Source organism: Notamacropus eugenii, chromosome 7 (genome assembly GCF_028372415.1).
Source record: "Notamacropus eugenii isolate mMacEug1 chromosome 7, mMacEug1.pri_v2, whole genome shotgun sequence".
In the NCBI taxonomy this organism is placed as follows: domain Eukaryota; kingdom Metazoa; phylum Chordata; class Mammalia; order Diprotodontia; family Macropodidae; genus Notamacropus; species Notamacropus eugenii.
In genome coordinates, this window is record NC_092878.1 from 28451911 (window position 1) to 28467132 (window position 15222).

General features: G+C 41.5%; 1 protein-coding gene across 2 annotated transcripts in view; it reads right to left on the reverse strand.

The window, feature by feature from the left end:
* Positions 1-7636: 7636 nt before the first annotated feature.
* PLA2G4D (phospholipase A2 group IVD) overlaps positions 7637-15222 on the reverse strand; it is a 45861-nt gene continuing 38275 nt past the window's right edge. For both annotated transcript variants that reach the window (XM_072625059.1, XM_072625060.1), the window contains 2 exons: positions 14084-14270; positions 7637-12327 (listed from right to left, as the gene is read on the reverse strand). In XM_072625059.1, the coding sequence (XP_072481160.1) occupies positions 12119-12327; positions 14084-14270 (396 nt within the window). In that variant the 3' untranslated portion in view covers positions 7637-12118. The remainder of the gene's footprint in view (positions 12328-14083; positions 14271-15222) is intronic.

The following is a 15222-nucleotide window of genomic DNA, read 5'->3' on the forward strand; positions in this document are numbered from 1 at the left end:
GAGATGTTAGCACAAAAGATCAAATAATTCTAGGGAATTATTAGTGAAAAAATGTTTTGCATGTTACCAATTTTATTTTGTGTGCTGCATTTTGTGGGTTATTTCATGGAAATTGTGTTAGGAAAAGTGCACATTATCAAAATTATTGTTTTGCTATAAAGAATTATATGTAGAAAAATTTATTTTCAGCAATCTCTAGTGAAAAATTATAATTTTCTGTGGTCATGGGAACCTAACCCTTTATTTCCCATAGGTTCAATGTATCAACATTTGCATTTTTTACTTTTATACCATTTTCTAGGAGTGTTACACACACACACACACACACACACACACACACACACACACACAAAAGTTAAGGATTGGCTAATATCTCCTCCCAGTACCCAGCATAGTGCATAACACACAGAGAATGCTGAAAAAACTTTTTCAGCTGAATGATGTTTAACTACAGTGCTCTTGGAAGTACTGAGAGTTGGAAGGGAAAGTTTGGAGATAGAGCTGCTTGAGGAATGTCCCACATGCAATAAGCAGCAAAGCCAGATGTCTGTCAGACTGAGCCAAAAGAAAAATAATGTTTCCCTGGCACTGTTTCAGGGAAGGAAATAATCAATTAACAAATATGTATCTGGGTATATTTGGAAATAGGAAATGACCCTTCTCCCTTGCTCAGAGCCATTAACCTCTAAAGATGATGGCTGAGGCCAAGGCTGAGCTTTTAGCTGCTCTCAGAGAAATTTTTAATTTAAGTTTTTCAAGAACAAAAATCTATTTTCTTTCCCTCATACCTCTCCACATCACCCCAGCTGGTGATAATGAAAAAAGAAAAACCAAGACCTCGTAACAAATATGCATAGTCAAGCAAAGTAAATTTCTGCCTTGGCCATATCCAAAAAATGAGACATAGATTGGCCAATGCAAGAATTTGTTCTACTTGACTCTACATGTTTGTTATAAGACTTTCATGGTAGGATGGGAGTGGGACAGAGAAAAACAAATCCATTTTTTTCACTAAAAAAATTTAATGTCGTTTAAAAAAAATATGTCTCTTTCTGCACCCTGAGGCCATCAATAGTCTGTTAGGAGGTACGTAGCATGTTTTATCATGGACCCCATGGAATCATGTTTGAACATTTTGTTAATCATAGTGTTGACCACAAGTCAGACCAAAGTAAGAGATATGATGCTCTTGAGAATATTTAAATGATTTTGTGAACCAGGAAGCTCTGTCCTCAATGTAGGAATCCTTCTTTGATTTTTGTGATTATTTTCCTGTAGGCATTCTCCATTCAACTTTGAGTCCTGAATGCATTGTCTCATTTCTGTTTCTCAAAGGAAACCTTCTTTATTTATATATACTTGTGGGTAAATGGAAGGAACTGGGAAACAGCCCCTAGTCAGTCAACTCAAGAGAGGTACCACTGATGAAGATGTACCCAGACTAATTTTGCCTCTTGCTGGAGAGTGTCATCCAAGATACTCCCTGTCTCCCCTCTAATTATAATACCCAAAGCACCTTCATATACTATATGGCATTACCCTGACATATCATTTGTGTCTGGATTTGTGATCAGAGGAGGAAACTCCCCCAACTAGTTCCCGTGTCCAATTTCTGTTCCTAGAGAATTGCCTGGTGCATGGGCATGCTAAGGGATTTATCCAAAATCATGAAGCCACCATACGCCCAAAGCAGGAGCAGAATCCAGGTTTTCTTGACTCAGACAGAGGCTAACTATCAAGCCATTATTCCAAGCCACCTCTTATCGCAAGTTATAGCTAAGTAATAGTGCGATTGCGTAATGGTGAACAAGGCATGAGCAAAACTGCCCTTTCCAGTTCCAGAAGATCATGTTCATCTTTCTTTGGTACTTGGGTATTTGGGAAATGACCAACACCTCTGGTATCACCTAGCATTGAAAGGATTAAGCTTTGAGATGAAGAAATAACCAAAAGGTTGAGTGCACCAGCCCCTTGGACTCAACAGTGGTTATTATTGTTAGATGTGGAGAACTCTGCTGTTTGAGGGAGGGCCTGATTCCCATCAACCCTGGGTGCTCTAGTCTCCTTTTAGAGGGTGTTCAGGGCACAACTGAGCTTTTCTTCTATCTTTTTGAAACAAACCTGACTGTATAACCATCAGGTAACTCCAGAGCTTCTATTTGATTTATCCTATGCATTGGCAGGGATCTCTATGATTGTGGAAGATTTGAGTAGCCTGTGTTTTGTAGGGACCCCTGGAGAAATGTCTGAATGCCCATCTGTATGCCCATCTTGACCTTGGCAGGGGATCCACTGGAGAAATACATGGTTTGTCCTGTGTGCTTAAAGGACTCAGGGGAATTTACACCCAAGCTTGTTCAGTTTCTTACCTGCACATGAAAAAGTGACCTTCACTCAACTCTAAGACCCCATTTCTTTAGGAGAGATGCCCCCAAATGTTTTGGGAGCTCATTTGGGACTAGAGTTTCCTTTTGAGAGGGGAAATTCAGTTTATCCTTTTTTCTCTCTGTTTGTCATTTTTATTAAGTTTATTTTATTCTAGTCTTCTTTCTTTTTTTCTTTCTTTCTTTTTTCTTTCTTTCTTTCTTCCTTCCTTCCTTCCTTCCTCCCTTTCTTTCTTTCTCTCTTTCTTTCCTTCCTTCCTTCCTTCCTTCCTTCCTTCCTTCCTTCCTTCCTTCCTTCCTTCCTTCCTTTCCTTCCTTCCTTCCTTCCTTCCTTCCTTCCTTCCTTCCCTCCTCCTTTCTTTCTTTCTTTCTTTCTTTCTTTCTTTCTTTCTTTCTTTCTTTCTTTCTTTCTTTCTTTCTTTCTTTCTTTCTTTCTTTCTTTCTTTCTTTCTTTCTTTCTTTCCTTGGATTAGGACAGGCCCTCTATAACTATTAAACAGGTAATTGTTTCTGCCAAGCTTTGAAAAATATTGTTTGTTGGATTTGCATCACTTTGTATTTGGGGATGATGGAGATCTCCAAGCCCTCCTTAAAGACTTGGGATTAAGTTTGGGATTGCTTAAGGATGGAGCTGAATAGACTGCTGAGATGCTTTACCTGACACGAGACAATTAAGTATTGTGCCACAAGATCTTATTGAACCTCCTTAGGACAAGGAACCTGGGAGAAAGCATTTGGAACACTGGTGCTCGAGCCTCCCTGTGATCCCAGAGAACTTTTCAGAAGAATTGGCATATGAACAGCTATGCCAAGTCACTCCAACTGATTGGCTAAGGACAGCAAATACTTAACAGAGGGAAAGGGTGTAAATGGGAGCCAAATGGGGAGTGTGCAAAGTCCCCCTTCCTGATTCTGGCTAAACACTTGATGGCCTTGGAGATTGTTTTAAACCACATGTGACTCAGTACCGAAAGGCTTGCACTTTGAAATGACAACCCCCTTATTGGCTGCTGAGGACAAAGGGCCAAAGATTTAGAAGGGAGTGACTAAAATGAAGTGATGTAAAAAGGGAATGACTCTGCCCTGGCTTACCCTTCCTTCAAGTCCCTCATGCATAAGGAGTTCTATTTTTCATTTTACTTCCTTTTTTTTTGAGGGGAGGGGGTGTGAAAAACTATCCTCTCTCCTTCTGCCCAACCCTGGGCATCATGGTAACTGTTCCTATGTGGCAGCTTGAACAGGGGGGACTCAAGTAGATGAGCTTACACCTGGGCCCCAGGCTGCACAGGGTTCCACACAGTGTTGTGGAGTAACTTAGAGGGAGGCTCCCATCTAGGGGTCATTTTGCCCTTATTCCATTTCAATGGTCCTATGGCCTGGGCACTTACACCTTCACATTTAATCAGACTCTAAGGCTACTTAGACTTTTTCTGTCCTCAAATAAAGGTTTTTAGAATCAAAAATAATTTGGTTTCCTTTGCTGAGAAAATGACCGAACATCAAACTTGAGATAGTTGTGTCCAGGCTTGAAGGTCATCTTATGAGTTCAAGAGATCCAGAGGTCTGGGGGAGCTGACCGATGGTATGGGAAGTTTCTGCATCAGAGATGACCACTGACAAGAGGAAGAGCCCAAGCTCTGGCCTGACTGGCCAGTAGACATGGACTTTGAGACGAGAATGTAGAACCAAGGGAAAAATGTAACCATGCCAAGTCAGCCATCTCATAAACTATTTAATGTTCCAGTATTTTCAACACAATACTATCTAGATTATCAGTTACTGATTAAGTCTTATCACTGTATACTATGAGTCTTTTGTATTCTTTAGCATTTCTTTTGTGTGTAGGAAATAAATAGCCGTTGCTTAACTGGTTTATGTTGTACATTGAGTACCTTTTTATTTCCTCTCTTTGCAGAAACCCTAGAAATGAGTTAAAACCCAAATTTAAAGCAATTCCCCCACCTTTTCTGGGGTGCCAGTGAATCAAAGAGTGTGAGGAAAAGAGTCTGTGGTCTCCCTCCTTCTAAGTGCTTAGCATCTCACAAGAAGCCCATTTGGGTGTGTAATGTTAATTAGATCTTCCCCACCCATTAATAGACCTCAAGTACCTTCTGTTAATTTCTATTGAGGCACTGGGTCAGAGGGTCCTGCCCTCCACCTCTGAAACATATATAAATATTCTGAGGTGAGGTTTTACTTTGGGACTTATTTTGGAAGAAGGCTTGTGCCCAGATGAGACTCTGGGAAGCAGCTAAGGAGCCCCCCAGCTTTGAAAACTCAGATGTTGATGCTTCTTTCTGTGTTAACTGTGTAAGTATGTCATGGTCAGACAATTGGATCTGTCTGTTGATCTGTGATGTATGTATTGCTTATGGTCAGATAGTTGGAAGCCCTGTCTGTTGGTTGAGCTTTGTTTCTCTGTTTGTATTTTCTCTGAAGTTCAGGGTGCTGACTTTTTCCTCTGAAGTAAGTGAATGATATATATGCTTGATTAAAATGATTGTTGACCCCCCCAAAAGTTGCTTTTCTTTTAGAAAGATCTAAGAACCTGCACAACAGGCCACCTGTTGGAGTTCTTTCTGTTACAGGATGGTGTACAAGATAGAGGGGAAGGGAGAGGTCCAGAACAGAGAAGCCCTTTAAAGGAAGAAGGAAAGAGAGTGAATGGCCTAGTTTGCTCTTCAAAGTCCAAAAGTAGTTCTTATTACGGGAAAGGTCTAGTGTACCTATCCAAAAAGGAATGAGGTAAATTCTAGTGAACCCATGCTGAATCCTAGTGGTCATTGCCTGAATTTCTAAGTGTTCAGAAAGCACACATTTAATAATCTGTTCTAGAATTTTACCAGGAACTAACATTAATGTTTTCATGATCCATTCCTTTTTCTTTTTTTAAGAAAAGAAAGACATTTGTTCATTTTCTTTTACTAGGAGCTCTTCTATCTCCAAGTTTCCTGAAAGATTTATAAATAGTAGCTCTGAGGTCACATCTGCAAGTTTTGCAAGATACTACAAGAGTATCTTTCATTTAGGGCAAAACTATTTATTAGGGGCTGTTTAGCGTGTAGGTCCAGCACTGAAATTCAGCATGTCCAAAAGTGAATCTGTCAGTTTGCCCCAGTCCCTAATACTGGTTTTCTTTCCCAACTGTTCTGTTCATATGAATTAGGTACCACCAATTATTCTATTTTCACAGGTTAGGAATCTAGAGATCTCTCCTGTTGCCTAATACAATATTCTGTCACGCACCAGTCAGTTGGCACATATTTTGAATGACTATTGAATAGATCTTTGATTGTTTCCTGTTCTTCCATTATATTCAGACTGTCACCGACTCTTCTCAATTTGTTTTCCTTCAAAATGTCTTTCAGATTTATCCTTTTTTCTTTCCACTTTCACCATCAGTTTAGTTAAGGTGGTCACCACATTCACACTGCTGAATTAAAAAGCAATGGCCTCTTCCTCCATCTCCCTGTCTCCAGACTGTCTTCTCCTACAAAACATCTGCTAGTTCATAATGTTGCTATCCTCCTTAAGAACTCATGATGGCTCCCCTTTGCCTAACACAAATCCAAGCGCCTCTACCTGGCTTTTCTTCCATAATCTGACACTACCATTCCTATCCTATCTCATTGCCCACTGCTTCCCAACATCTACTTTTTTGTTCTCAAATCAAGCTGCTCTCTTTACAATTCTCCACACAGGCTATGTTCATTCCCACCTTTATGCTTTTGCTCATGCTGTTTCCCTTGCCTGAGATGCCCTCCTTTTTCTCCTACCTACACATATATGTGTGTGTATATGTATTTATGCATGCATACATACATGTGTATGTATATGTATACACATGTGTGTATATACGTGTATTAACTTTCAAACTCAGTTTCCACTACCTCCATGAAGCTTTCTCTGATAATTTGAACCTACACTGATCTTCCTTCTCTGAATTCCTAACAGCTTTAAAGTGTTATCCAACAGTTTAACACTTAGCTGTCCTCTCAGTGTTTCACATGTTTTTGTTCTCTCCCAGCTAGAATAAAAGTTCATTAGTGGCGTGGACCATGTCTTGTGACCATCTGACCCTCTTCCACTGAAACCCCAAGGTGTCTGTCAGACTAGCATAGGCACTCTTCTGCATGAGACAATTGGATTTGGAATTCAAAGACCCGAGTTCAAATCCCAACTCTGCTACTTACTTCCTCTGTGACCTTAGGCAAGACACTTTTTCTGTTGGGGCCTCAGTTTCCTCATCAGTAAAATGGGGAGGTGACACTTGCTGATCTGTAAAATTCCTTCCAGCTCTAAATCCTACAATAACCAATTAATCAATCAACATTTATTAAGCACCTGCTATGTGCCAGGACATAACAGATGCTCAATAAATCCTTTATGGAACATCCCTCCAGTTCTGCCCTTGAAGACCCTAGCTTCAAGAGCTGAGACAAGGGCATCACCCAGAAAACATGGCACCTGTTCACCCAGACCACCTGCTCACACCAGGGAGAAGTGTGCAGGAGAGGCAGATTAGCCTGGCACAGAGGCTTGAACAACCTGCTGGGGCCCTTTCTGGCTCTTCCCATAATTACAACTGTTCTGGCTAGCTCTGGGCCTCACAGCTGCAGGAAGTACCTTATGCAATCATCTTCCATTCCCCTTAGGGGAGGGCAGGTTCAGATGGGGACATGGAATAGCAGTCTTCATCCCTGAACAGGGCAGGGTTTGCAACATTTCACACCCTTCAGTATGGCGGGGTGGATCTAGGGTGTTATAGCTAAGCCACAGGAAAGAGCCAAGACCCAGAAGCTGGGAAAGTTGGGCAGCAAAGAGAAAGCCCAGAAAAAAAGACTCCAGGGTCATTAGAGGATACCTAAAGAGAAGCACTATATTCAGGAAACTTTCTCTAAAAAAATCTCTCCAATAAACACACCCTCTCTTGGTAGTTGGTCAACTTTAATCCGGGTTCTGACTCACCTGCCCGTGCCCAGAGCCAGCTTTGCCTAGGAGAGGCCTTAGCCCCAGGCATTGTTCGGAGAGTCCAACCCAAGACTGAGGACAGTCAAGAAGCCCCCTCCCTGACATAAAAGCCTGAAATCAGAGACTTTTTCTTCTACATTTGTGGCCTCTAACCTTCACTTTACCTGAAACTCATAAGATAGGGCTGGGCAAATAAGAAACACTTAATGTATACCTACAGAAAGAAAGAAGAGTTTAAGATGGGAGGAGGAGAACAGATATTAAGAAACAGAAACAAAGGCAAAGGAAAGACAGATCAAATTTATTTTTTTAAACTGACATAATTGTGATTTATTAACATGAATTAAAATGCCCAACCAGTGGTACAATCTGACAGTATGTAAAAAAAAAAAAATTAAATGGACAGACTAAATTAAAAGAAGAAACCTAGATCCCTACTAACTCTGAATATGAAAAAATGTTGATATCCTCTGTCTATAGAACTAGGGTTTTGATTTTTTTTCTGGAGGAGAGGAGCCCTGAGGACTGGTCTTGAGAAGAACGACATCACAGGGTCTGTGAAGGAGGAAGTTCAGAGACTCAGAATGAGATGGGAATTAGACAACCATCTAATCCAAGCCCCTAGCGCCATACTGGAATCTCTCTCTCTCTGTCTCTCTCTCTGTCTGTCTCTCTGTCTCTCTCTCTCTGTTTCTCTCTCTCTCTCTCTCTCACTATCGCTATCACTCTCTCTCCTGTTTTCTCTCTCTCTCTTCCTCTTTCATTTAGCAAATTCTATTTTAATCTATTAATTCAATTTTATTATATTTTAGTTTCTGCTCCAAATTCACTTACTCCCACCTCTGCCCTTCACTGAGAAAGCAAGAACGGGTTTTATTTACCCATCACAAACTTGTATAGTAAAGCAAAACAAATTTCTGTATTAGCCATATCCAGAAAAAAGTGCTTTAATTTTCACTTTGAGTTCATCACTTGTCTATCTGGAAGTGAACAGCATGGTTCATCATGAGTGCTCTGGAATTGTGGTGGGTCACTGCATTGATCAGAGTTTCTGTTGTCTTTATAACATTATCGTTATTGTATAAGTCGTTCTCCTGGTCCTGTTCACTTCACTTTGCATCATTTCATACATGTCTTCCCACATTTCCCTGAAACTATCCCCTTCATCATTTCTTATAGTATTCCATCATATTCACATACCATTAACTTGTTCAGCCATTCCTCAATTAATGTGCATCCCCTCAGGGTCTAATTCTTTGCCACTATGGAAAGAGTTGCCATATTTTATACATATGTATTTTATACATATAGATCCTTTTCTTCTTTCTTTGATTTCTTTGGGGTATAAACCTAGTAGCGGAATCAACAAGTCAAAAGACATACATAGTTTAATAGCTTTAGGGGGCATAGTTCTTGCTGGAATCTCTTCTACAAAATTGCTGACAGGTGATCATGGAATCTTGGGATCAGAAAGGATCTCAGAAACCATCTAGTCCAACCTATTCCTGACCAAGAATCATTTCTTCCACAGATGAGAGATGATGGATTTAGGATATAGAAGAAGACCTAAGAAGTATTCTAAGTAGCCCATTCATTTTACAGATTAAAAAAAATAAAGCCAAGGAAGAAGTGACTTATTCTAGGTCATATAGGTTGTAAGAAGAAGTGGGATTTGAACCCAAATCCAGTGGGGTTTTTTTCATTGCATTATCCCAGCTCCTTAACAAATCATCTTCTAGAGCAGGTGGATTTCAGAAAAACCTGGAAAGAACAATATGAACTGATGCAAAGTGAAATGAGCAGAACGAGGAGAACATTGTACATAGTAACAGCAACATTGTGACATGATCAACTATGATTGACTTTGCTTTTCTCAACAATAAATGCAGTGATCCAAGATAATTACAAGGGACTCATGATGGAAAATGCTGTCCACATCCAGAGAAAGAATTGATGATGTCTGAATGCAGATCAAAGCATACTATTTTCACTTTTTTTCATAGTTTTTTCATTTGTTCTGTTTCTTCTTTCATAATTTGACTAATATGGAAATGTTTTACATTATTGCACATATATGTAAGAAGGGATATTATGGTATCTTGTTTTGCTTCCACAAATGTTCTTGAAAAATAGTAAAACTTCTAGGTTGATGGGAGCTTGTGATAAAATAAGCGTGCATAATCTGTTTTGCAAGGATGATGGTGAGGACATCTTGACTTCAGGGAGACACTAGAAGGGTGGGGGTGTGACAGACAGCTCAGATCCTAGAGGTCATGCCCAGGCACTACCAATGCCTACATAATCTGCATAAGGAGGGATTGTAGGGAAATAAAGTGAAGAATTTGAACTAACCATAACTCTAGCAGGAAGGACAGAACTGTGTAACCTCACTCCTGCCTCTATATCAGTGTGGGTGTTCTTAGTGAGCACCACACCCACTTCCTCTGGAGGAGTGTAATAGTAAATGTCCTCCTCTGGCCACTCTGTCTCTGAATTCTTTCAGTGAGAATGGGTCTATCCCATGGATCTTCCAGAGGGCACTCTGGGAAGGGAAGCAATGGGCAGTGGCAGCTCATCCCAGGCTAACTCCTGACCTTGCCTGGGAAGTCCTGCGATTGCTAACTTGTGTTTCTCACATATATAACCTATATCAAATTGCTTACTGTCTTAGGGAGGAGGGCAGGAGGAAGGTAGAAAAATTTGGAACTCAAAATCTTATTAAGAAATTAAAAATTAAAACAAAACACAAAAACAAGTAGTCATCTTACCTATGATTTGAGGCTATATATGTGTCTGTGAGAGGGGGAGGGAGGAGAAGGAGAGAAAGAGAGGGAAGGAAAGAGAGAAAGAAAGAGAAGGAGGGAGAGGAAGGAAGGAGAGAGAAAAAGAGAGAGGGAAGGAGAGAGAAAGAAAAACAGAGAGGGAAGGAGGGGGGAAAAGAAACGGAGAGGGAAGAAAGGAGAGAGAAAGATGAGTTTAATTTTAGAGATGTTATGTTTGTGGTGTCTCAGACCAGGTACTTCTACAATATCCCCGATAATCACCCAACTTTCATTCGAAGATCTCAGATTGTAGGAATTCCACCACTTCCCAAAGCATCCCATTCCAATTTGTGACAGAATTCTTCACTTCATTCAAGACTCAGATCAAACAGCATCTTCCACATGAACCCCTTCCTTCCTCCTCCCAAAGCTAGTGCCTTTCCTCCCTCACTACTCCCGTCTATTTATTTTAGTTTCTAATTTAGGTATATGTTGCTCTCCTTTCCCACTGCCCTCCATAAGATATATACTCCTTCAGGGCAGGGACCATTTAATTCTTTTTTTTCTTCATATCCCCAATCCTTAACACAGTGTCTGGCACATAGTAGGCACTTAATAAATTCTTGTTGCTTGGTTGGCTGCAATAATTAAGAAGTTTTTCTTTACCTTAAACTGAAATCTGTTTCTTTTTCCTATGTACTTCTCGTCTCCCCAGTTAAGATGTAAGCTCATTTTGGATAAGGATTATTTTCTTCTTTATGCCTATATTTCCAGCACCTAGCCCAGTGACTGGCACATAATAGATGGTTAATAAATGCTTTTTATTTGATTGATTCATAGGAACTCCAGTGAAGTCCTGGTGCCTGACTAACTAGTATCTGACTCAGAGCCATAATCAGGGATTTATGCAGCTGGGGCAAGTATAAACAAGGAATATAATTACACAAATGTACCCTATGGGCAAGAAGAACAAAATGTACTCACAAGTGACCAGAGGGCTGGTACGCTGTCCCACTGTGGGGAGACAACGACCTTAGCATAAGGTAGCTTTGAGGAGGAATGAGGGTGGAAAAGGAAGCATACCAGTACACCTCCTGGTAGTTTCCTATTTTAACTAATGAATCTAACTAGGGGCAGCTAGGTGGTGCAGTGGATAGAGCACCAGTGCAGGAGTCAGGAGGACCTGAGTTCAAATCTCACCTCAGACACTTGACACTCACTAGCTGTGTGACCTTGGCCAAGTCACTTAACCCCAATTGTCTCATCCTGGGTCATCTCCAGTCATCCTGATGAATATCTGGTCACTGGATTCAGATGACTCTGGAGGAGAAGTGAGGCTGGTGACCTGCATAGCCCTCCCTCACTCCAAACAAAGTCAAGTGCAAGTCATGTCATCATTTCTCTGATGGCATGGTCTTCGGCAATGAAGGAGGAACACACACGCACAATGAATCTAACTAGATGTTAAACTCTAGTTTCTACACTGTTCTAAATTTAGTACCTTCTAAATTCATTTCCCTGGGGCAAAGCATTGATCCCCTTCCCCTAGGTGCAAGTCTTCTCCAACCAACTCTCTAGTCTTGTAGTTCCCATGCTCAGACCCTAAGTCCAGCTCCCCCAATCTTCACATAAAATTCATTCTGTGCAGGGATGAAAATGACCAGATGGAAAACTGGTCTGGGTTGAGCTACTTGAGGAGGGACAAGGAAACAGTTTTGGGTTTTTGTTTTTTTTTTTTGTCAGTTGCTTTACCTACTACATCTGGCCAAGAAAGACTGGTTTGGATTCAGGGAGATGCCTCTCCATCCAATGGAGCAATTACAGAGCTGCCCAGACAACACCCTGGAGCTGGGAGGCTTTGTTAAAGCCAGGCCAGATGGGGGCTTTGACTGTGTCCAGCCTACTGGGACTTGAGGAGGGGAGATGGAGGCTGAAGAACTTTGGTCGTAGAGGGCCAGCCTAGCTATCTGCACTCCTAGGTTTGTCCTCTCTTCAACACCTTCAGGGCTGGCGCTGTTTGCGATGCTTCAGTGCTGTCCTCAGGGCCCTTAGGATCTCACCCTGGTTGTTCTGAACATTGTAGGCACTGAGGTAAAGCAGTCGGTCAAAATCATCCCCATTGTATGTCATATTAGCCAGGGAATATGGAGACAGGAAGCCGGTGAGGTCAACTTGGCCTCCCGCAAGCTCTTCAGGGCTGCGCTTGACCCCTGTGCCATGGGTGAGAAATGGGAAAATGAGGAGCAGGACAGGGACCTTTTCCCAAGCCCTACCTGCTGCTCTTGGGCACTGGAAAGCTAGTTAGGATAAGACCCCTGGGAATCCAATTAGAAAAACTATAGAATTAATTGGGATAAGACACCTGGGAATCCAATTAGGAAACCCTAAGGAGCAGAGAAACAAGATTTCTCAGAACCAGGCCTAATTCCATGGGCATACTCAAGGAACCCCTTGCATTTTCCCCAATTTCCTTTGTCCAGCAAGGTAATCATTCTATACTGCTCTTAATAGATCACTATCCCATCAATTTCCCCTTCTGTAGACTGAATCCATTCTTCACATAGATGTCAAATTGATTTTCCCAAAGGACAAATCTGACCTCATTCCTTTAGTCCAGAAACCTCCATGGCTCCCTATCATTTCTAGGACCAAATATAATCTCCTCTGTTTCCCACTGAAAACCCTTCAAAACCCAGACTCCATCCCCTTTCCCAGTCTTATTACTTCAGGTCCTTATCAATGCAGTTTACTCTAGGTTGTATCTCATCCATGGCACTCCACGCCCTTGCCAACTGCTCTCATGTCTCTCTTGGGATCCATGGCTGCCTTCTCGGCTAGCCTTAGTGCCCCCTTCTACTTGAGGTCCTTCTTGACCTCCTAGCTGTGTGGCCCAAGGTAAGTCATTTCATCTCACTGTGCCTCAAGTGCCTCTTCTGAAAAATGAGAGAATTAGACTCCATAGCCTCCAAGACCCCTTCCAACTCTAAGTCTCTGATTCCATAATGGAGTGCCCCACCTCCCCCAATGATCTCACACTTATTTTGTATTTCATGCGTGTATGCATGTGAACATATACACACATTTACATATGTATATGTAAGCATAATGTATGCATATACACACATACATATTTTATATGTGCATATGTATGTATGTAGGCATAAATGTGTGTCTTTGTATATTTCATGTGGGTCTATGTACATGTGTGCAAATGTGTATGCACACACATGCATTGTGTACATATCGTGTGTGTATATACGTACACATTGTGTGCACATGTGTGCCAAACACATGTGGGCACCTAAACAGCTATTCCAGTGTGTATATCTAGATGTACAAACACATATATACACCAATGTCACAGACATGTTCTATCATGTACATGCATGTACACATGTGTGGATTTGTACCTATTTGTGTGTGCATATGCATGCACGCATGCATATATTTTGTCTCCCCCAGCTAAACTGTAATCCCTTGAGGACAAGAGCAGCTTCCACTTTTGCATTCCCAATAACAAGCATAATGCTTGGCATGTAGTAGGTGCTTAATAAATGCTTGTTGATTGATCTGTTGCACTATGGCTGTACTTACCGAGCCTACCAGAAGAGGCAGCCAGCCCCTCTCCCCAGGGTAGAATATTATAGTCTGAACCCTTGTTTCTGACCCAAATTCTTCCATTCAGCTCAGAGAATTCTAAATTTAGAGCCAGAAGAGACCTGGTTGGAGCCAACCCTTTCATTTTAGTTGAGGAAGCTAGAGAGCTCTGGTAACTTTCTCAGGTACACAGAGCTGGTAGAGGCAAGATTCAAAACCATGTCTTCCTGACTCCAGACCAGTTTGCCTCCTCTACTTCACCATGTAAAAGAGTAGCTTGCTCTGGGGCAGGGAGGATGCCTTTCAGGTCAAGGGTAAGGCAAGGCTGGGGATGACCGACGGGGCAGGGAGGTTTGTGGGTGGGCTCACCAGGGGCTGAGTGTTCTCTGAAGGAAAGGTTGACCAAGGGGAAATGCAGCACAGTCGGGGCTTCAGGGCAATCGGGATCGGAGAAGAAGTGGCACTCCTTAGGCTGCAGGCGCTCCTCATGGCTCAGCTCCACTCTGGGGAAAGGGATGCCTTGCCCTCGGCAGTACGTCTCCATCTGCTCCAGAGCCTGGAGGAGAGAGTGGTGTTGGAGACAGGGCTGACACAGGATGAGAGCTAAAAGGGACCTCGGTGGCCAACCGGTCCAGACTTCTCATTTTACAAGTAAGGAAACTGAGGTCCAGAGAGATAAAGTAATTTGTCCAAGGTAATACAGGGGTGTCAGAGTAGGATTTGGACCCAGGTCCTCTGGTTTCAGAGCCTGTACTCTTCCCACTATACCATAGGGCATCTAGCTCAATTCCTTCATTTTGCAAATGAGGAAACTGAGGCCCAGAGAGGGCCAGTGGCTTCTCCAAGGTTATAGAAATAAATAATTCATTATGATAGTTTAGAATAATAAACAATTTATTATAATACTTTAGAATATTTCACAACTTATTCTAATGATTTATAATATTTTATTATAATAATTTATAATAAATAATTTGTTGCAATAATTTATAATAATAAATAAATAAAAACAGGGAATAAAAGGCAGAGCTAGAGTTCAAACCCATTTCCCCTGATTCACATCAGAAACTATCAATGCCATTTCAGGTTGGATTTGGACACATTGATATTCCAGTTTCATTCTAGTTCAACAATTTTAGAAAATGCTTAGGTTTAGACTGCAGCTCAAACTGGTTCTCTTGGTTTAAAGACAAACAAAAACTCCTTCGGTTTAGTTCAAGTGGTACAGTGGGAAAGGAGTGTTTGATGTGGACTCGCAAGACCAGTGTTCAAATTCTGCCTCATTTACTGGTTCTTTTTCAGAGAATGTATCATTTACTCTCTCTGAGACACCAGAGCCTCCAGTTTTGCACAATGGGCATAATCATGGGTATTGTCTAATCCCAGGGCTATGGTAAGGACTAAGTGAGATAAAGTTGGCTAACCGGCTTTATAAACCCTAAATCTCTGTGTATGTAAATACCAGATATCATTATGCAACATGACCCAGTTTAAAACAAAACCACTGG